This window comes from Aquarana catesbeiana, linkage group LG05, assembly GCF_042186555.1.
Source record: "Aquarana catesbeiana isolate 2022-GZ linkage group LG05, ASM4218655v1, whole genome shotgun sequence".
Taxonomy (NCBI): domain Eukaryota; kingdom Metazoa; phylum Chordata; class Amphibia; order Anura; family Ranidae; genus Aquarana; species Aquarana catesbeiana.
Window position 1 is genome coordinate 643,923,797 of NC_133328.1, and position 23,827 is coordinate 643,947,623.

General features: G+C 50.3%; 1 protein-coding gene across 5 annotated transcripts in view; it reads left to right on the forward strand.

Annotated features, from left to right (window-relative positions):
* The window catches only part of NBEAL2 (neurobeachin like 2), a 245,461-nt gene extending 231,011 nt beyond the window's left edge, over positions 1-14,450 (forward strand). For 3 of the 5 annotated variants that reach the window (XM_073632461.1, XM_073632462.1, XM_073632463.1), the window contains 3 exons: positions 2,887-3,035; positions 4,508-4,643; positions 7,208-14,449. In XM_073632461.1, coding sequence (XP_073488562.1) covers positions 2,887-3,035; positions 4,508-4,643; positions 7,208-7,309 — 387 coding nt within the window. In that variant the 3' untranslated portion in view covers positions 7,310-14,449. Of the gene's footprint in view, positions 1-2,886; positions 3,036-4,507; positions 4,644-7,207 lie in introns of all 5 variants that reach the window. The other 2 variants (XM_073632459.1, XM_073632460.1) reach the window with 1 other exon arrangement.
* Positions 14,451-23,827: the final 9,377 nt, after the last annotated feature.

Below are 23,827 nucleotides of genomic sequence, written 5' to 3' on the forward strand. Positions count from 1 at the left end.
TGAAAAGGGTCTTTACCAAACTGTTACCACAAGGTTGACCTGTTGGACATTCTATTCCAAAACCAAGGGCATTATTATGGAGTGGCCCCCTACTCCAAGACCATGGACATTTGAAGTTGCCTCCTTACACCCTTTTAAAAATATCCATACTCTCACTGCCACCACCGATTGTGGAAGAGAGTTCCACATCCTTATTGCCCTGACAGTGAAAAACCTCCTGCGCAGTTTAAGGTTAAACCGCTTCTCCTCAAATCTAATTGTGTGTCCTCGTACACTCCCTCAGAATGAATAGTTTTTTTTTCCTATGGTGGGATCACCATGGTGGTATTTGTAGATCGCTATCATGTCCCCCCTCAAACGTCGCTTCTCCACGAGAATACATTTTAGTGCTTGTAGTCATTCCTCGTAAATTAGGGCGTCCAGTCCCTTTATTAGTTTTGTTGCCCTTCTTTGGACTCTCTCCAGCTCCAGCACATCCTTCCTGAGGACTGGTGATCAGAACTGGACAGAGTACTCCAGATGAGGCCTAACCAGAGTTTTATAAAGTGGTAGGATTATAGTTTCATCCCTGGAGTATATCCCTTTTTTATTCATGCTAATATTCTGCCGGCTTTGGTAGCTGCGGCTTGATATTGCATGCTATTGCTCAATCTGTCATCTACTAGGGACCCCCAGATCTTTCTCCATCCTTGATTCCCCCAGCAGTTGCCCCCCCTATAGTGAGTAGTTTGCATTTGTTTTTTTGCCCCCAAGTGCATTACTTTACATTTCTCCACATTAAACCTCATTTGCCATGGGGTTGCCAACTCCCATTATTTTGTTCAGGTCTTTCTGTAAAATTTCCATATCCTGGTGCAACGTCATTGCCCTGCTTATTTTTGTGTCGTCCGCAAAAACGGAAATTGAGCTATTTATCCTCTATATCACTTATGAATAAATTGAAAAGTATTGGTCCCAAGACAGAACCTTGGGGTACCCTGCTCCAGTCCAGTCTGAGTACATGGTATTTATCACCTCCCTTTGGACACGCCCCTGTAACCAGTTTTTTACCCAAGCACAAACCTTAAGGTCCATGCCTGTAGACTTCAGCTTGTAAATTAAGCATTTTTGGCGGACTGTATCAAATGCCTTTGTCTGACCTACTGTCAAGCAAAGCCATGCACAGATTAGAAGCCCACCTGAGATCACTGTTCTTTTTGCCCTGGTAAGTCAGTATTGGAAATATCTGCAGAGCCCCCCCCCCCCCCCCCTTCCTCCATATACCTAAAAGTGAACAGTCGTCCAAGCAAAGTTTTCATGTTAAAGAAGCACTGGCCAGTACAGCTGCTTCACACTCTGATTTATTGCCAAGGCTCTGCACAGGTGGCAGATTTTTTCCAACACCTTGATACACCCTAAGGGTTAGTTTACACTTTCTTCAAAACAAGGCTTCGGACACGCTTTGTTAAAGCTCTCTGAACGCCAGTCAAAGCTCCTGTCACTAAATAAAATGGTTAGCTTACAGTCCTGTTTAAACCTTGCTTTTGTTTGGGGCTTTGGTGGGGCTTTGGTGGGGCTTTGGTGGGGCTTTGGTGGGGGCTTCGATGGGGCTTTGGTGGAGCTTCGAGAGGTTTGCCATAGACTTCTATGGGGGCTTTGAAGACGCTTTGAAGCACAACTAAAGCGACATGGGGTATATTTTTTGGAGTGAAGCCAAAGCAAAGCAAGATTTAAACAGGTCTTTAAGTTAACCATTTTATTTAGTGACAGAAGCTTTGACTGGCGTTCAGAGAGCTTTAACAAAGCGTGTCCGAAGCCTTGTTTTGAAGCAAGTGTAAACTAGCCCTACTTAAAAAATGACCCTCCTGCAATACTGGTCAGAATGCCACCCTTTCAGCTAGATAAAAGGTCATTGGTGTTGTGCTGCTGTGTTGGCCCTGTAACCTAGGCAGGGACCATCAGATGATAGGTCACAGCTCAAGGAACCCCTATTAACCTCTAGAGCAATGATCTCCAAACTACGGCCAGCAGGCCGGACGTGGCCCTTTGCTTGCCTTTATCTGGCCCTTGGGGCACTATTCCTCCCACTCATATGAGACACTTTTCCTGCTACTGACAACAATGGTGAGGCACCATACTTTACACTAACACTATCATTGGGGCACTGCCCCCCCCCCATGAATACCAATGACTGGCCACTATTCTCTCCCCACGAATACCAACGATGGAGCACCATTCCTCTTATTAATACCAATGAAGGGGCACCATTTCCCCTCAATACCAATGATGGTGCACTGTTCCCCTCAATACCAATGATGGGGCACTGTTCCCCTCAATACCAATGATGGGGCACTGTTCCCCTCCATATCAATAATGAGGCACTATTCCCCCCATAAATACCAAGGATAGGGCACTATTCCCCCCAATAATACTAACAATAGGGCACCGTTCCCCCTCATTATGATAGGACATCATTATTCCCATTAATACCATCAATAGGGTATCATTAATACCATCGATAGGGCATCATTATTACCATTAATATTAACAATGGGGCACTATTCCTTCTCCTAATGACCACAGGAGTTATGTAATTTATTTCCACTGACCACCAAACCGGAAACACTTTATACTCCCATTGATGCCAGGACACTTCATACTCCCACTGGCTACAGTCTGGCCTCCCTAAAGTCTGAAGGGCGGTAAACTGACCCTTTGTAAAGATTGGAGACCCCTGCTCTAGGGAAGCCCTAGGGTTCCATTGAACTCTGGCTGAAGATGGCTGCCTTAATAAGTCCCTTCATACCAGACTGTGCTCAGGAGAAGACCAAATCTATCACCGGGGACGGGGGAGCTTATAAACCTTTAGTAATTGGGTGAAATAAAAATGTTCTGTTCTCGTTGTAGGATAAGTTTGCTCTGCACTGTTACTCGGTGAACGGGAAGAATTTGTCATCAGTCCCTCTGGATGAGCAGGTGTCGGCGCTCTGTGTCACCGAGGAATTTGTGGTGCTCGGCACGGCACAATGTTCCCTACAGATCCGAGACCTCCGCAGGTGAGAAGATACAGAGCAGAAAAAAAATATTGATATAACTCTTGGTTGGCTATCGGTGCAAACATTATAATTCATGAATCTCTGTTGCTCAGAGAAATTTCTAAACCAGTGTGGGGATCTACTTTTTTATATAGAAGATAATTAGGCCAACTCAGCAGAAGAAACCAACCTACTTGAGTTCTGGAACTGATACAAACTTCCCTTTTCCATGACTGCTGAAATCTTTCCAAATGAGAGCCATGGAGGGTCTTCTGCATTAAGAATGAGGTCATGATTTCAATAGTCCTCTATTAGAAGAAAACATGTGGTCTTTCATAGTTCCAGGTTCTGAGTGAAATGTCCAAGGAAGGCTGTTGATGATGCTGTGTAAGCTCCATCTCAGATGATATCAGAGCTTATACAGGGTTAATCACTTCCTCCCCTCCAACACCATGTGACATGTGTTTGGGTTAGGATTGGCCACTCGTTTTTGGGCCTTAGGATTGGCCACTCGTTTTTGGGCCTTAGGATTGGCCACTCGTTTTTGGGCCTTAGGATTGGCCACTCGTTTTTGGGCCTTAGGCTTGGCCACTCGTTTTTGGGCCTTAGGCTTGGCCACTCGTTTTTGGGCCTTAGGCTTGGCCACTCGTTTCTGGGCCTTAGGCTTGGCCACTCGTTTTTGGGCCTTAGGCTTGGCCACTCCTTTTTGGGCCTTAGGCTTGGCCACTCGTTTTTGAGCCTTAGGCTTGGCCACTCGTTTTTGGGCCTTAGGATTGGCCACTCGTTTTTGGGCCTTAGGATTGGCCACTCGTTTTTGGGCCTTAGGATTGGCCACTCGTTTTTGGGCCTTAGGATTGGCCACTCGTTTTTGGGCCTTAGGCTTGGCCACTCGTTTTTGGGCCTTAGGCTTGGCCACTCGTTTTTGGGCCTTAGGCTTGGCCACTCGTTTTTGGGCCTTAGGCTTGGCCACTCGTTTTTGGGCCTTAGGCTTGGCCACTCGTTTTTGGGCCTTAGGCTTGGCCACTCGTTTTTGGGCCTTAGGCTTGGCCACTCGTTTTTGGGCCTTAGGCTTGGCCACTCGTTTTTGGGCCTTAGGCTTGGCCACTCGTTTTTGGGCCTTAGGCTTGGCCACTCGTTTTTGGGCCTTAGGCTTGGCCACTCGTTTTTGGGCCTTAGGCTTGGCCACTCGTTTTTGGGCCTTAGGCTTGGCCACTCGTTTTTGGGCCTTAGGCTTGGCCACTCGTTTTTGGGCCTTAGGCTTGGCCACTCGTTTTTGGGCCTTAGGCTTGGCCACTCGTTTTTGGGCCTTAGGCTTGGCCACTCGTTTTTGGGCCTTAGGACTGGACACTCATTTAATCCTGGAAGGAAGAGGTGCAGGACATGTGCTCTTCCATTACTAGAGGTTTTTGGTAGAGTAGGAAGGAGGGGGAGGGTGAACCAGGGAAGACAAAATGTAATTTCAGCTTAAAGCTAATGGGATTCCCTCTTTACAGCCTCGCTCCGGCCGTCAGTCCACTGCCGATGAAGGTCCCGGTGCACTGCGTGTCTGTCACCAAGGAGAACAGCCATATCCTGGTGGGTCTGGAGGATGGGAAGCTGATTGTGGTGGGAGCCGGACAGCCCCTGGAGGTAGGTGGTGGGGTCATTCCACTGAAAACGTCTTCTCTCTTTGCATGTGGCTGAAAAGTCGGTAACCCTTTGAAAGCCAATTATATGATCAAACTCCATCCAAAACAAGTTCTGGCTTTACGGCGGATTAGAATCTCTGTTGGGTATTGCTGTCTGTGTCCCCACCGGTGAGATCCACCCTCTTTAATTGTCCTGGTGACCATTGTCACTGGTATAGAATCTGATGGGAAATCCAATATTTTGCAGTTGTCAACAAAACAAAAGTTGAAGGGAAATCTTCCAGTGGAGACACCATTTTTTTTATTTATTTTTACTTGGGTTGCTTTAACTGACGTTTATATACATATGGAAGCGCATCCCTTTTGATTTGCAGATGGAAAAAAAAGCATAAATACAGAAGTAGAATTGTTACCTTGCATCTCTCTATCTCTCATCTGATCAATGTTTATAAACAATGTTACTTTGTATCTATATTTCTCCTGTCTGAACAATGTTTATAAACCATGTCTGTTTTTTTGTCACCTGCTGTATTTACCTGGCAATTACCGGCTGTCGTTTTGACATCTGGGAATCGCTGAGGGGGAAGGGGAGGGACATAATGAGGCAGGGGAACGGGAGGCACTACACACTCCCTGTGTACAATGATGCTTTTTTGGGCATGTGTATAGGTAGCAATCCCAGTGTACACAATTTGTTAAGCCTAGTACATACGGACCGAATGTCGGGCGACATTGGCCGGTTGAATAAAAACCGGCCCGTGTGTATGGCAGCTGGTCCAACAGAAGCTGGCCAAGCATGCTGGAACACCAGCATCTGACCGGCTCCTGATCAGCGCCGGCAGCCAATGGCTGAGAGTAGTGACTGGAGTGTTCTGGCGGGGTGGCCGTCTCCCTGTCGGAACACAATAGCACAGTGGGGGAGATCGCTGTACTAACATCAGATTGTTAGTACAGAGGCTCCGATCTGTGCTGTTATTTATTTTTTATTTTTTTCATTTAACCCAGCGTTGAAAAAAAAAACTAGTGGTGTGTACTGGGCTTTAAGGTCCTGAGTAGCCCAGGTCTTTTTAGGTTACCTCACAAGTGCACTGCTGGAGTGACTAGTGTCTCAGCAGTCTTATTTCTCTAACTATATCAATATCCTAAAAATATATACCAGCGGGTTTGGAGGACAATATCAGGAGCCATTCAGCTCTATGTACTCTCTATACCCCGGTATCTAGTGCACTCAGCGAGCTGTTTAATTGCCTGCCTTCCCCACCCATGAGTGTCACTTTCCCCGCCCATAAGTTTCCCTTGCCATCACTTCCTGTCCTGGGGGCGACATGCCGCGACTTGCTGTCACTTCCTGTCCTGGGGGCGACTTGCCGTCACTTCCTGTCCTGGGGCCGACGTGCCGTCACTTCCTGTCCTGGGGCCGACGTGCCGTCACTTCCTGTCCTGGGGCCGACGTGCCGTCACTTCCTGTCCTGGGGCCGACGTGCCGTCACTGTCCTGGGGCCGACGTGCTGTCACTTCCTGTCCTGGGGCCGACGTGCCGTCACTTCCTATCCTGGGGCCGACGTGCCGTCACTTCCTGTCTGGGGGGACGTGCCGTCACTTCCTGTCTGGGGGGGAGACGTGCCGTCACTTCCTGTCTGGGGGGGAGACGTGCCGTCACTTCCTGTCTGGGGGGGAGACGTGCCGTCACTTCCTGTCTGGGGGGGAGACGTGCCGTCACTTCCTGTCTGGGGGGGAGACGTGCCGTCACTTCCTGTCTGGGGGGGAGACGTGCCGTCACTTCCTGTCTGGGGGGAGACGTGCCGTCACTTCCTGTCTGGGGGGGAGACGTGCCGTCACTTCCTGTCTGGGGGGGAGACGTGCCGTCACTTCCTGTCTGGGGGGGAGACGTGCCGTCACTTCCTGTCTGGGGGGGAGACGTGCCGTCACTTCCTGTCTGGGGGGGAGACGTGCCGTCACTTCCTGTCTGGGGGGGAGACGTGCCGTCACTTCCTGTCTGGGGGGGAGACGTGCCGTCACTTCCTGTCTGGGGGGGAGACGTGCCGTCACTTCCTGTCTGGGGGGGAGACGTGCCGTCACTTCCTGTCTGGGGGGGAGACGTGCCGTCACTTCCTGTCTGGGGGGGAGACGTGCCGTCACTTCCTGTCTGGGGGGGAGACGTGCCGTCACTTCTGGTCTGGGGGGGGATGGGGAACGACGTGCCGTCACTTCCTGTCCTGGGGGCGAACGTGCCGTCACTTCCTGTCCTGGGGGCGAACGTGCCGTCACTTCCTGTCCTGGGGGCGAACGTGCCGTCACTTCCTGTCCTGGGGGCACCCATGGGGAGGGCAGTTCAAGTAAAGGTTTCCCGTTGTTCCTCTACAGTGGATCACTCCCTCGGCTGTCCGGGTGCAGATCCAAGGAAGGATCTCCTCCAGCATTGGCACACCCGTGAGGTCCTCCACAGGGTGCCCAGCTCTGTAGAAGCATGGAGCAGTGGTTTTAGGCTGCAGTCAAAGGCAGGGTTAATGTAGAACACATTTGTACATGCAGTAAAGGTCACCATACTCTCCTTTCCTTTTGCAGGTGAAGACGGGGCAGTTTACGAGGAAACTTTGGGGCTCAACACGCCGGATATCACAAGTCTCCTCTGGAGAGACCGAATACAAGCCAACGGAGACCAAGTGAACCATAAGAAGATCTCTTGTGGTCTGCAGTAAAAATAGCACCCCCCGAGCCGCTCAGATTACATGGGTCGGGGGATGGGCTTGGGGAATCCTGTGCAGGATGGTACCCTGGGCGTGAACTGAATTCTGAATGTGATGCAATCACCCGCACCTTTCTCCAGAAACACTGGACACCGATTGCCTTAGAAGAGGCCCTTGCACTGCCTCCGCAAAGACATTTTGTTTTTTTTTTTTATATATAAAGAAATTGAAAGGTCAATAATGAGACTTACAACCGTAACGACAAAATTTCGATGTATCGCACGGACGATGACCTTTTACATTGAACCGCTGAGGGTTCCTTGCTGCTTCGGACCTTCGGCCTGTGCGCCAGATGCATATTTTTGCAGCCCTCCAGCTGCCGTCTTTTAAACAATCCACTTTTTCCTTTTTTTTTTTTTTTTTTGTAGCGGAACACTGTAACGTTTCACTAAATGATATTCGGCTGAGGCCGGCTCAGCAAAAAGGGGAAACGTGAAACTTGCACTTAAAACTTTTGTTGCAGTCTGCGATGTGTTGATCAATGACGTTCCGTGTACGGTGCAGGTCGCTGTACCCGCTGTCTCTTCCTGCTGATTTGGGGGGGGGGGGCGCGGAGCCTAGAAATACCCGAGCCTCCGGGGCTTTTGTTACTGATTTTTCTCTCTGTCTTTGAGGGGATCTTTATACTATGGGGGGTGGGAGGGGGGATATATGTCGGGTTTTTAGAGTGATCATTTTTTTTAAATTGTTTCGAAGACCAAAACGTGACACTTTTTGTGGTGCAGGGACTGAACTTTGATTGTAAACAAAAAGAAAATGTGCAGTTTGTATTTTTTATTTTTTTGCCATTGTTTGAGATTCTTCTTTTTTGGGCTAATAATGCAGGACTGATGGTACTGATCCAATTTTGGTGTATGTAGGGTGATCTCCCCACTTGAGCTACAAAGCCCCTTGACTCAGCTAAACAAAATTGTTACATGGGTGCTAGTTTGGAGTGGTGATGGCTTTACGATTCCTCGCTGTGTGCTTTTTTAGATGTTACATATCATGTTTCACCAGTTACTTTGTTCTCTTTAAAATCACATGGGTAAAAGTAGTCTTCAAGCAAAAGAGTTTTTTTTACTTGGATAGATTTGGGGGGAAACCTTGTAAAGGTTTTTTGTTTTTTTTTTCCATTTAGATTCCTGTTTAAATAGGGTGTGACCTCCCTTCGTGACCCAGAGACACAAATCATGATCTGACACTTCCTGTCCTGGGGGTGACTTGCCGTTACTTCCTGACCCATGAGTAGGGCAGTTCAAGTAAAGGTTTCACGTTGCTCCTCTACGGTGGATCACTCCCTCGGCTGTCCGGGTGCAGATCCAAAGAGAGGCTCATTTTCTCCTCCAGCATTGGCACACCATGAGGTCCTCCAGCATTGGCACACCATGAGGTCCCCCAGCATTGGCACACCATGAGGTCCCCCAGCATTGGCACACCATGAGGTCCCCCCGCATTGGCACACCATGAGGTCCCCCAGCATTGGCACACCATGAGGTCCCCCAGCATTGGCACGCCATGAGGTCCCCCAGCATTGGCACGCCATGAGGTCCCCCAGCATTGGTACGCCATGAGGTCCCCCAGCATTGGTACGCCATGAGGTCCCCCAGCATTGGCACGCCATGAGCTCCTCCAGCATTGGCACGCCATGAGCTCCTCCAGCATTGGCACGCCATGAGCTCCTCCAGCATTGGCACGCCATGAGCTCCTCCAGCATTGGCACGCCATGAGCTCCTCCAGCATTGGCACGCCATGAGCTCCTCCAGCATTGGCACGCCATGAGCTCCTCCAGCATTGGCACGCCATGAGCTCCTCCAGCATTGGCACGCCATGAGCTCCTCCAGCATTGGCACGCCATGAGCTCCTCCAGCATTGGCACGCCATGAGCTCCTCCAGCATTGGCACGCCATGAGCTCCTCCAGCATTGGCACGCCATGAGCTCCTCCAGCATTGGCACGCCATGAGCTCCTCCAGCATTGGCACACCATGAGGTCCCCCAGCATTGGCACACAACTAAAGTCCAATGCTTATTATTCCAGCAAAACCTGCCTGGGATCTCCTCCAATGATGCATTTCACCCACCCATGGGCATAACCTCTAACTGCCCAGTTGTAGTGTCCCTTAAACTGGGCTGTTACACCCGGTGGGGCGGAAAGGTCTGCCTGATCACGTGGCCACTGTGATGGGCTGTCACGGTGGTCACATGATCGGGAGCTAGTTCCATTGGCTCCTGACCATTACTAGAAAACTGGAGCTGCCTTTGACAGTTAGGTAACCATGCTGGGAGTGTGCAACGAGCACGCTGTCAGCACAGGAACCTCTATCATCCATAGACAAATATGGTTCCCCTCCCATGGTGCAACCAACTGCAAAAAAAAATCCAAGCCAGTTACCTTGGCCGTACCCGCGATGAGGGTAAATGATCATTTCAATAAAAAAATTTTTATCCTTCAGAGATTGGTTCTACTAAACCAGTGTTTCTAAACCTCATTTCTCATGTAGCCCAACAGGTGGTGGTGAAACCTTCGACATATTTCACCACCTCACCAGGCTTAATGATAATTTATTAAGCCCAATGGTGGAATAGACATGTTTTGAGGATACCTCCTAGATAAAATAGCTAGTAGTACCAAGCCAATTAAGTACCATGGACATGGATTGCACTAAATAAGAGGACCAGATGTGGGCTCCCCTTGGTCTACACCCGAGTCATACAGCACGGAGATTAAGGAAGATTGAGTGGGGCTTTGGAGCAACACCTTTCTTTTGGATTTGAAAATCGCCTCCCTGGGCACCATACTGTGAAGGTGTCACTGGGGCAGGTATTGAGTGTTAATCTCCCTAACGAGGGGGGCACAGGGCGGCCAATAAAACCTATAAGTGGTTCTAACCCCTACCCACTCCCCTTTAAAATGAATTGGAAATTTTTTTTAATATTTATTGGTGAACACTGCCTCATGTTGGCATGGAAGTCGAAAAGAAAATGGTCTTATTCTATCACATAAGCAGGAATTTTTGGAGAAATTTTCTTCACCAATAAAAAGACTTAATATTGCCCTGGCCGTGGTGCGGCATCCATACACAGCTCTGAATGCTGGAGACAATGCAGCTGGCAGCTTCACCTTGTGCAGGGTGGAAAGCCATTTCCTTATAAGGAAGCGGGCCTCGTCTCCTCCCTACGGATGCCGTCAGATAAGGGGTGGGGCCTGTTTGCCTTTGTAGTATAGGGGGTCATATTCTACCATCATCCGCATCTAGTACACTCCCAGTTTTTGAATGTAAAAGCCTTTTGTTTGTAGCATTAGAGGTAAAAAAAAATGGACACTGGATATTCCAGTACGGATTATATTGCACTAGAGATGGGAACCGTTTTTAATACTTTCGGTGGTTGGGATACAATGTCTGATGGGGGGGGGGGGGCAAAGGGAGAAGTTTGGGTTGCCCTTTTAACAATCTGATAATGTAGTTTGAAGCCCCAAAATGCTGTTAAGGTTGAAATAAATATAAACAAACATACTTTTTAATTTTTTTTTACAAAAAATTTAGATTTTTATTACAATTTTTTAAAAATGTTTTAAGTGACATATTGTGCAGTGACTGGTACTCAATTTTTCTTAACCCATTTAGTTAGGTGGGCCTTGGTGCCAAGCAGCCGCATATTTGCGTGCATTGGTGAGCGTGCGCCCGGCACAGTTACCGGCGGTTAACGGAAGGCGATCGCAAGTAGCTTTCCGATCTTGTGACAGCTAACCACGGCGGTTACATGATCATAAACCCCACCCCGCCTCCTGGCATCCTGAACCCCTTAAAGGGCTCCAAGAGTTTAATGCTGGTCAACCAATCTTTTCTAAAAAAGATGCCTTGGTATTCGGTTATGGCTCACGTCATTGGCTGAGATTTGGTTAAAGCTGAACTCCGGGCAAACAGATCCAAAAAAAAACCACAGAGGTGGGCTTTTCTCTTGCCAAAGAATTTGCAGTTCTCCTCAGCAGGTCTTATGAATGACCCCGGTCTGGTAGACAGCCTGGCCAGTTTGGTGGCCGAACATTTCTCCAGGAGATCATGGTAAAGGGTGTGAAATTTTTTATTTATTTTTTTGTTACAAACTAAAAGTAAAGATTAGAAGGTAGAGATATTAACACGGATTCAGATCCTTAAGCCCCCAGTCATATCTACGCAGTGGTGTAGCGTGGGTTGTCGGCACCATGGGTAGGGCAGGCATTGCGCTCCCTTACCTGTGGACTGTTGGCACTTTACCTTGAGTGCCTCTCTGTGCTCCATGCTCCCTCCTAAATGTACACCCCCACTCCCTTCATCCCCTCATTGCACCCCAACTCCATACATCACTCCAATGTGCGCCCCCACTCCCTTCATCCCCTCATTGCACCCACCAACTCCATACATCACTCCATTGTGCGCCCCCACTCCCTTCATCCCCTCATTGCGCCCCCACTCCCTTCATCCCCTCATTGCGCCCCCACTCTCTTTATCCCCTCATTGCACCCCCTAACTCCATACATTCCTCCATTGTGCGCCCCCACTCCCTTCATCCCCTCATTGCACCCCCCAGCTCCATACATCCCTCCATTGTGCACCCCCACCCCACTCTCTTCATCCCCAGCCCCTTAATGTGCACCCCAACCCAACCCCATATAGCCCCCCCAGGCTCACTTTCAGTGCATGCATGCTGGTTAGCAGTGGTCCCGGGGAGGTGAGGAAGGAGAAGAGAGATCAGAGCCAGACTTAACTGCCGCTCTCGCTCCTGAACTCCGCCCCATCTGACCTAGAACCGCCCAGGAAGACCCGCTCAGATACCCTAGGAGCGGGAGAGAGAAAAAGGAGCATGCACAGACCAGTCTCCCCTGCACCCCAAAATCCTTACTAATTTTGCCCCCAAGGTAACCGGCCCTGTAGCCCCGCCCATGCTACGCCACTGTATCTGTGCGCAACGCATAAAATCGATGCATTTTTTTTACATTAGGGTAGCCCATTTAAATTTGAATGACGTTCCTATCACAGCAAAATCACACCAAAGCACATGGTAATAAGTTACCGTTCATTCTGGCGCGATTTAGCGCGCGTATGTTGGCAGGCGCGTTTGGCGCTCCATTAAGAATGAATGGCACCGCAGTGCATCAGCCATAAAGATGCGTCTGTGCGTGACTTGGCGTGTTTCCCTGGCGCACAGGTGTGAACAGGTAGACATGGCTGGTGTACCAAGGATCTTCACGCATGTTAACCCCTTTATGGCCATCCAACAGATGTGTGCCTTAGCAAAAGGGTGGTCACATGATCGCCGCTCCTCCAATCCCCGCGGGCATTTTGGACAGTTTAAAGGTACACTGCAGGGGGGATTCAAATGTCAAAGGTTTATGCCTGGGGATGGTCCTACATGACAGATACCCAAGATTGGGGGATAACGGCCTCCAGTTGTGATCAAGATGGAAGATCCTTTGTAAAACTGCCATGTAGGACCTCCTAAACATAGAAATGTTACATATTAAGCTGTTGATGCCGGCAGCTGGCCCTTTAGGAGGGACTCAATGTCTGAGCCTGATAGGAGGGGCTACTGATCGTGGGGCACTGTGATTGGCTGCACAGTTCTGATGTCTTTTTCGCCCTTTCTTGCCATTGGTAGCTGGCCATGAGCTGTTGGTGACAGCATGGTTTCCAGGTCTGGTGTTTTGGGGCAAGCTCCAGAACAATACAGTGAAGCCCACCCACCCTGCCCCCGCATAGATGTGTATTGCTGGTGTAAAGAGTTCAATTAGAATTTGCACAAGCAGCACATCATTACAAGAGACATTAATTTCTGCTATCTTGGAACACCTTATTACCTAGACTCCCAAATACCTCTGTAGAACAAGGAGACCGACTGTTCCAACATTCCACAACTAGACATTCCAAGGATCCAGAGAACAAAACATTTCTCATAACCTCTATCTGCAAAGTCATTCTAGCTAGGCAACCCTTTAATAATATAGAAGAACCCAACTAGCATATAAGCACTTAGTAATATCATAAGTAGACACCCAAGAGGTGCTGGGACTTTGATATAAGTTTATACAAAGTAGTGAGAGGGCAAAAACATTTGAAGAGCTGCCTGGCTCAGATTAGGCTGCTCTCGGTGGACAAGGCTACCCTCCACTGGGTACCTCAGCAGGTTACCAGAAAAAAAAAAAGCGCATACATGGAAGGAGCACCAGACTAAAAGATACAGTCCAATTTCATTTATTGGTAGTGTGCTTAAACTTAGACAGCCTACGCGTTTCGGTGTCAAAGGAACCCCCTCTTCATCAGGGCTTCAGTTAAAAATGAGAAACTTGAATGTATTTAAAATAAGGCTTTCCTGTGTAAAATCTGTGCAGGGAAGCTAATTGTTGGATTTTAAAAAAAATGGGAAAGTAGGATGGAATTTTTTGGGGTGCGATTTGAATCCACATAATAAAAACAGTGATTTTTATAGAATTTTTTTTCAATTCTTGAACATGTACATAAAATACACATATATAAAGCAAAGGATTTGACCATGTGTTGTTGTAATAGTTCCAAGCGCACTCAGTGTCGTCCTACGTGTTTCGCCAAAACTGGCTTCTTCGGGAATTGTTAGGAGTGCAAACATCATAACATGGATTCCTGAAGTTACACTTGGATGGAATTGAGGTGGAGAGGAGAGGGGAGATGCCTTCAAAAGGGCAAGGGACGCAGCCTCCACCCAGACCCCTTGATGGTGCCCAAAATACCCAAGAAGAGGCACAAATGTCACAGGACCAAAATAGATTACAAAACAGGTGCGTAATGGATATGCCTGGGAAGATGGTAACACCTCTGATTGGGTGCAAGTGGAAAACATCCACTATGAAGGTCAATGAGGAGATTCCTGGGCTTGGGTCCTGTGACATTTGTGCCTCTTCTATGACTGACCTGGAAGCTTGGGTATTTTGGGCGGGGGTCTTTGGGACCCATCAAGAGGTCCGGGTTGAGGATGCGTCCCCTGCCCTTTTGAGGACATCTCCCTCTCCTCTCCCCCTCAATTTCATGCAGGTGTAACTTCCGGAATCCATGTTATGATGTTTGCACTCTTAACAGTTCCTGAAGAAGCCAGTTTTGGCGAAACGTGTAGAAGACACTGAGTGCGCTTGGCACCAGTACCAACAACTCATGGTCAAATCCAGTGATCATTTTGGCATCAAATTTTGATTTAGTTAGTCTTTTGACTCAAATGCCATTTTAGTTTTAGTCCCATTTTAGTCATCGTATTTTAGTCGACTAAAACCCTCCAGTACGTTTTAGTTGAATAAAATAATTTTAGTCAACTAAAATCGAATGTGTTTAGTTAACTTGGAATGCATTATTTAAGCATTTCTATAGAATTTCCTAACTCATTATATACTCCTGGAGTAAACACATCTAATATGTTGTTATTTATGGTATTAAGGTTTGAACAAACTCGCAGATACAGATTAAGCCACTCTGGACGTCCCGTCCATTAAGGGCGCACGGGCGCTGCCCTGTCTATCCACACCACCCCCTCTATGGTTAATGGATAGATTCATGCATAGCATGAATCTATCCACGCCCGCCGCAGCAGCCACCCCCTATTCATGCATCCGGCTCCTTTCAGGACGACGGGCACATGAATTACAGCAGCGGGGTGGGGGGGGGGGAGGGTTTGAAGAACCTGAGTAGAGCCATAGGCTCTAATAGACTTCAAAATAGGATGGACTCGGAGCGCAGAGCATTGCACTCGGAGCCCACCCAGGTGTGTTAGGAAAGCAAATGAATTTTCGCTTTTCTAACACTGAATAGCCTCTCGGCCAATCAGTGAGCGTAGGTCTGAGCCATTGGCTGAAAATGATTGGCTGAAAGGTCAGGCGATCCTATTGGACACCTAGGAGGAGGAGGGGGATGCGTGGCGGAAGGCGCTGTGATCCACACCACAGGAAGAGGAAGAAAGCAGCCGGATACGCTGTGTCCGGCTGTTTCCTAGATGGGGTAAGTGTGGGGCTTTGATGTTCCTGCTGTCCTCCCAGGGGGGTGTTGCTGCAGCTGACCGGGGGGGGGGGCGGGTGGCTGTTTCCCGCCACTGCTGTATGGTCTGTAATGCTGCAAAGTGCTTCTGTACGGTGGTCTGAGGAGGCCTGTAATGCTTCAGAGTGGCCTGGACGGTGTTCTAGGGAGGCCTGTAATGCTGCAAGGTACTCTGGACCGTGGTCAATGAAGGCCTGCAATGCTGCACAGTGCTCTGGATGGTCTTAAGTCTGAGGGATGGCCTGTAATTGACAGTGCTCTGGATGCCGCCATGCCGGTGGTCACTGGTCGTAGGAGGCCTGTAATGCACATTGCTCTGGATGCCGGTAGTCACTGGTCTGAGGAGGCCTGTAATGCTGCAGAGTGGTCTGGACAGACGGTGGTCTGAATGTGGGCGGTCATCTTGTGAGTCGGGGTCCGGGAGCGGGACAGTCTTGTCTGGACTCAGGAGGCCTGCCTGTAATGCACAGTGCTGGATGGCGGCCTGCAATGCACACACAGTGCTCTGGACAGACGGTGGTCTGAGGGCTGTAATTGTAATGTACACTAGTACTACACATTCAGTCTGCTCTGAACGTGGGCGATCGTCTCGTGAGTCGGGGTTCGGGAGTGGAACAGTCTTGTCGGGACTCAGGAGGCCTGCCTGTAATGCACAGTAGTGCTGCTCTGGCCTCTGGCAGTCGTCACGGACGGTGCACACAGTCGCTTCCACACGCTTGCTGCGAGCGGAAGCAGACGGAGCTCCGTGAAAACCGTAAGTTAGTTCACAAGGTTAAATGTCGTTCGTTGACAAAAATCAAATCGGTTTTAGTTATCGTTTTCATCAATGGACGAAAATGTGCTGTATTTTTTCGTTGCAGTAAAAATGCTGCTGACGAAAACTTTGACGAAAACCTTTTTTCGTTGACGAAATTAACACTGATCAAATCCTTTGTTTTATATATGTGTATTTTATGTTCAAGAATTTTATTTTTTAAACTGTCTGTGAAAATAAAAAATATGGTTTTAAATATATATATTTTTTCTTTGTGGATTCAAATTGCACCCCAAAAAAATCCCATCCTACTGTCCCATTTTTTTTTTTTTTTCAAATATCTTGGTATCGGGTGCAACTCTAACTGCGTACAATCAGCAATACGGTGCCCTTTCTCCTGTCTAATTGTTGGCTCAAGATAAGAAAGTTCCTTTGATCCCTGAAACGCGTCGGTTGTCTTTTTAGCACAATACCAGTAAATAAAATTGGACTCTTCTCTTTTGGTCTGGCACTCCTTCCATGTACAGTATGCACAATAAATCATTAGTAAAAATGCAGGATCCTTTTTTTTTTTTTTCCTCTTCCAAGTATAGTAACAATTAGGTCACTATGGTCTGGCGCTTCAATCCCAGATCCTTTTAGTTACTTTAAAAAGCAAGGGTGGAAATCCTTAAACGTGCAGAGACTGCCTCCCCAAAATCCAGAAGCCTCGTTCACACACTGCAACACCAATAGGACAATCCTAGGGTTCCAGATCTACCAATGGGGAGGGCTGTTTGGAGACGACCGTCTGAGAGCATTGCCATGACTTTGGAGGTGATTGTCTCCCACTTCCTGTTGTGTCTACGGGACAGGAAGTAAAAGAAATTTACCCCAGTGGGACTCGGCTATGGAAGAAAAAAAAAACTGTTGGGGCATTTACCTTAACCATCTTGTATCCAATAGGTATATATTGGGGCTTCCACTGCTGAAAATGCCAGTTGCCTGGCTGTTATGACATTCTGGCTTCAGTCCTTTTTAAAGTCACTTGACCCAGCATGCAGGTCAGGAATGTCGGAAGTCCCCGATTGCGTGCTAGCACCCTGTCGGTATCTCAGCCAGAAGCGCAACGTCACAGGCAGCCAAGCCGCTACCATCTTCAGGGGGTACGCAGACATTTTCTAGGTCCCGTTACTGATGAAATATTCAGCGCGCTTCTTTTGAGCCATCATGCACACCTATAGCCCCTACCTGGGAGGTTGGAAGACCTGACCTGTTGGCAGTATAAGATCGGCACACGCCACTCTGCTTCCTTGTCAGTCCATAAACACAGCTGTTACCCAAGTCCCATCTTCAGCAATAAATCATTTGTTGTGTTTTTTTATTCTGTAGTTGGACTCATCCGGAAACGACGCGTTTCGGGTGCTGTGCATTTTTTATCAGGCTGGGATTGTGAAATTGGGGATAATCTGCATTTTGGTTGATTTCAGTGTAACTTTATTGGACTTGTGTTCTGTATTACAATCTGCTGTATTATTATCACATGTGAGCGGAGGGACGCTACAAACTGATTTCCCAGAATGCTCAGCCTCGGATTTGTGAATTCCCGGGCCGTGGACGGTACCCGGAGGACTCTTCCTGTAATGATCAAGCACACAATACTGCCTTAAACTTGAATCTGTCTGCTCTGTACTCCCGCACTCCTCTATTACTAAATGTAACAATGTGTTTAAAATGAAATATTTTGTATCCGATCGCTGTGTGTGGGTGATGATTTATCGGTGGGGGGGGGGCGCAATCTGCCCTGAGAAGACTGCTAGAAGATGTGATTGGTGGGGTGTTGGACCCAAAGTAAGTACAGCCCGCCCAGGTTTAGTTTTCCAGGAGGTCAGAAGATACAGCCAACATGTTTCGGGGGCTCAGAAATGCCTTCATCAGGGCTGATATTAGAACACAAACATTTCCGTGTCAGAAGTTGAAGGTTGTACTATAACGGCTATGTGGCCATATTAATGGTGTCAATGATGTCACAAGTATCTCCGCACACATGCAGCTGCCAGGTGGGGACTGCTCCGGCTGCAGCTGATTGGGGCGGTGGGGATGCGATTATGTGACGGGTCCTGCTGAACCTGCTTTGATCTGAACTCGGACCAAACTCGGCTCATCCCTACTGGCTGTATATTGTGATATAGCAGGAGCCTTGCAAGGTTAATAAAAGGTCTGAAACCGACATTCTGGATAGTTAAGCCCCCTTACGTCTAGGAATTGGGTAACTTGATGGTGGATGTAGTCAGATTGCATTAAAGGCTCACAAAAACAATTTTCAAAGTGACTATATTGCAATAAAAAAAAGTTCAAAAAAAGTTTCTGGCAAAAGGTAATTTATACTTGCCTCTCCGGCAGTAGAATGGAGCAGGGCACGGTACGTGGACATGGTGGAGGGAATGGAGCAGGGCACGGTACATGGACATGGTGGAGGGAATGGAGCAGGGCACGGTACATGGACATGGTGGAGGGAATGGAGCAGGGCACGGTACATAGACATGGTGGAGGGAATGGAGCAGGGCACGGTACATAGACATGGTGGAGGGAATGGAGCAGGGCACGGTACATGGACATGGTGGAGGGAATGGAGCAGGGCACAGAACATGGTGCACATGGAATGGAGCAGGGCACGGTACATGGTGCAGGGAATGGTACGTGGACATGGTGGAGGGAATGGAGCAGGGCACGGTACATAGACATGGTGGAGGGAATGGAGCAGGGCACGGTACATAGACATGGTGGAGGGAATGGAGCAGGGCACGGTACATAGACATGGTGGAGGGAATGGAGCAGGGCACAGAACATGGTGCACATGGAATGGAGCAGGGCACGGTACATGGTGCAGGGAATAGTACGTGGACATGGTGGAGGGAATGGAGCAGGGCACGGAACATGGACATTGTGGAGGGAATGGAGCAGGGCACAGGACGTGGACATGGTGCAGGTAATGGAGCAGGGCACGGGACGTGGACATGGTGCACAGGGAATTGAGAGGGGCACGGGACATGGACATGGTGCAGGGAATGTGGCATGGGACATGGACATGGTGCAGGGAATGGAGCAGGGCACGGTACTTGGTGGAGGGAATGGAGCAGGGCACGGTGCATGGACATGGTGCAGGGAAATGAGCAGGGCACGGTGCATGGACATGGTGCAGGGAAATGAGCAGGGCACGGTGCATGGATATGGTGCAGGGAATGGAGCAAGGCACGGGACATGGAGCAGGGCACGGTACATGGACATGGTGCAGGGAATGGAGCAGGGCACGGTACATAGTGCAGGGAATGGAGCAGGGGCACAGTACGTGGACATGGTGCAGGGAATGGAGCAGGGCACGGGACATTAACATGGTGCACAGGGAATGGAGCAGGGCACGGTACGTGGACATGGAGCAGGGCACGGTACATGGACATGGTGCAGGGAATGGAGCAGGGCACGACACATGGTGCAGGGAATGGAGCAGGGCACGACACATGGTGCAGGGAATGGAGCAGGGCACGGGACATTAACATGGTGCACAGGGAATGGAGAGGGGCACGGTATGTGGACATGGTGCAGGGAATGGGACATGGACATGGTGCAGGGAATGGAGCAGGGCATGGGACGTGGAGAGGGGCACGGTACATGGACATGGTGCAGGGAATGGAGCAGGGCACGGTACATAGTGCAGGGAATGGAGCAGGGGCACGGTACGTGGACATGGTGCAGGGAATGGAGCAGGGCACGGGACATTAACATGGTGCACAGGAAATGGAGCAGGGCACGGGACGTGGACATGGAGCAGGGCACGGGACGTGGACATGGAGCAGGGCACGGGACGTGGACATGGTGCAGGGAATGGAGCAGGGCACGACACATGGTGCAGGGAATGGAGCAGAGCACGGGACATTAACATGGTGCACAGGGAATGGAGAGGGGCACGGTATGTGGACATGGTGCAGGGAATGGAGCAGAGCATGGGACGTGGACATGGTGCAGGGAATGGAGCAGGGCATGGGACGTGGAGAGGGGCATGGTACATGGACATGGTGCAGGGAATGGGGCACGGTACATGGACATAGTGCAGGGAATGGAGCAGGGCACAGTACGTGGACATGGTGGAGGGAATGGAGCGGGGCACAAGACATGGACATGGTGCAGGGAATGGAGCAGGGCACGGTGCATGGACATGGTGCAGGGAATTGAGCAGGGTACAGTGCATGGACATGGTGCAGGGAAGGGAGCAGGGCACGGTACATAGTGCAGGGAATGGAGCAGGGGCAAGGTACTTGGACATGGTGGAGGGAATGAAGCAGGGCACTGTACATTAACATGGTGCACAGGGAATGGAGCAGGGCACGGTACATGGACATGGTGCAGGGAATGGAGTAGGGCACGGGACATTAACATGGTGCACATGGAATGGAGCAGGGCACGGTACGTGGACATGGTGCAGGGAATGGAGCAGGGCACGGGACATTAACATGGTGCACAGGGAATGGAGAGGGGCACGGTATGTGGACATGGAGCAGGGCATGATACATGGTGCAGGGAATGGAGCAGGGCACGGGACATTAACATGCACAGGGAATGGAGAGGGGCACGGTATGTGGACATGGTGCAGGGAATGGAGCAGAGCATGGGACGTGGAGAGGGGCACGGTACATGGACATGGTGCAGGGAATGGGGCACGGTACATGGACATAGTGCAGGGAATGGAGCAGGGCACGGTACGTGGACATGGTTGAAGGAATGGAGCGGGGCACAGGACATGGAGCAGAGCACGGTACATTAACATGGTGCAGGGAATGGAGCAGGGCACGGTACATGGACATGGTACAGGGAATGGAGCAGGGCACGGTACATGGACATGGTGCAGGGAATGGAGCAGGGCACGGGACATTAACATGGTGCACAGGGAATGGAGAGGGGCACGGTATGTGGACATGGTGCAGGGAATGGAGCAGGGCACGGTACATGGACATGGTACAGGGAATGGAGCAGGGCACGGTACATTGACATGGTGCAGGGAATGGAGCAGGGCACGGGACATTAACATGGTGCACAGGGAATGGAGAGGGGCACGGTATGTGGACATGGTGCAGGGAATGGAGCAGGGCACGGGACATTAACATGGTGCACAGGGAATGGAGCAGGGCACGGTATGTGGACATGGAGCAGGGCACGGTACATGGACATGGTGCAGGGAATGGAGCAGGGCACGATACATGGTGCAGGGAATGGAGCAGGGCACAGGACATTAACATGGTGCACAGGGAATGGAGAGGGGCACGGTATGTGGACATGGAGCAGGGAATGGAGCAGAGCATGGGACGTGGACATGGTGCAGGGAATGGAGCAGGGCATGGGACGTGGACATGGTGCAGGGAATGGAGCAGGGCATGGGACGTGGACATGGTGCAGGGAATGGAGCAGAGCATGGGACGTGGACATGGAGCAGAGCATGGGACGTGGACATGGTGCAGGGAATGGAGCAGGGCATGGGACGTGGACATGGTGCAGGGAATGGAGCAGGGCATGGGACGTGGACATGGTGCAGGGAATGGAGCAGGGCATGGGACGTGGACATGGTGCAGGGAATGGAGTAGGGCATGGGACATGGTGCAGGGAATGGGGCACGGTACATGGACATGGTGCAGGGAATGGAGCAGGGCACGGTACGTGGACATGGTTGAAGGAATGGAGCGGGGCACAGGACATGGTGCAGGGAATGGAGCAGAGCACGGTACATTAACATGGTGCACAGAGAATGGAGCAGGGCACGGTACATGGACATGGTACAGGGAATGGAGCAGGGCACGATACATGGTGCAGGGAATGGAGCAGGGCACGGTACATGGACATGGTACAGGGAATGGAGCAGGGCACGGGACATGGTGCACAGAGAATGGAGCAGGGCACGGTACATGGACATGGTACAGGGAATGGAGCAGGGCACGATACATGGTGCAGGGAATGGAGCAGGGCACGGGACATTAACATGGTGCACAGGGAATGGAGCAGAGCACGGTACGTGGACATGGTGCAGGGAATGGAGCAGGGCACGGTACATGGACATGGTGCAGGGAAGGGAGCAGGGCACAGGACATTACCATGGTGCACAGGGAATGGAGAGGGGCACGGTATGTGGACATGGTGCAGGGAATGGAGCAGAGCATGGGACGTGGACATGGTGCAGGGCATGGGACGTGGACATGGTGCAGGGCATGGGACGTGGACATGGTGCAGGGAATGGAGCAGGGCATGGGACATGGTGCAGGGAATGGAGCAGAGAATGGGGCACAGTACATGGACATGGTGCAGGGAATGGAGCAGGGCACGGTACGTGGACATGGTTGAAGGAATGGAGCGGGGCACAGGACATGGTGCAGGGAATGGAGCAGAGCACGGTACATTAACATGGTGCACAGAGAATGGAGCAGGGCACGGTACATGGACATGGTGGAGGGAATGGAGCAGGGCACGGTACATGGACATGGTGGAGGGAATGGAGCAGGGCACGGTACATGGACATGGTGCAGGGAATGGAGCAGGGCACGGGACATTAACATGGTGCACAGGGAATGGAGAGGGGCACGGCATGTGGACATGGTGCAGGGCACTATACATGGTGCAGGTACATGGACATGGTACACAAGGACATGGAGCAGGGCACGGTACATGGACATGGTGGAGGGGATGGAGCAGGGCACAGGACATGGTGCACATGTAATGGAGCAGGGCACGGTACATGGTGCAGGGAATGGTTACGTGTACCTGGTGTAGGGAATGGAGCAGGGCACGGTACGTGGACATGGTGCAGGGACTCGAGCAGAGCACAGTACATGGACATGGTGCACACACATGATACATGGAGCAGGACACAGGCAGGGCAGCCATCAAAAATTTTTGGGCCCCTTACACAGCTTTAGGCCTGGGCCCCCCGAGCCTGACCACCAACATTCCCTAGGGCTTGCCCACGGGCCATCCCACCTGTACACTCAGCCCCCACCCTCAATCCTGTATATATGTCAGCCCCCCCCCACACCTGTGTGTGTGTGTGTATATATATATATATATATATATATATATATATATATATATATACACACACACATACACACACACCAACTCCCCCCACACCTGTATATCTGTCAGCCCCCAACCCAACAAACACCTGTATATATGTCAACCCCACCCCCCTCACACCTGTATATATGTCAACCCACCCCCCTCACACCTGTATATATGTCAGCCCCACCCCCCCCTCACACCTGTATATGTGTCAGCCCCCCACACACACACAACTGTATATATGCCAGCCCCCTCCCCCCACACGTGTATATATGTCAGCCCCCTCCCAACACACACAACTGTATATATGTCAGCCCCCCCAACACACACAACTGTATATATGTCAGCCCCCCCAACACACAACTGTATATATGTCAGCCCCCCCAACACACACAACTGTATATAGGCCAGCCCCCTCCCGCCACACCTGTATATATGCCAGTCCCCTCCCGCCACACCTTTATATATGCCAGCCCCCTCCTGCCACACCTTTATATATGCCAGCCCCCTCCCGCCACACCTGTATATATGCCAGCCCCCTCCCGCCACACCTTTATATATGCCAGCCCCCTCCCGCCACACCTGTATATATGCCAG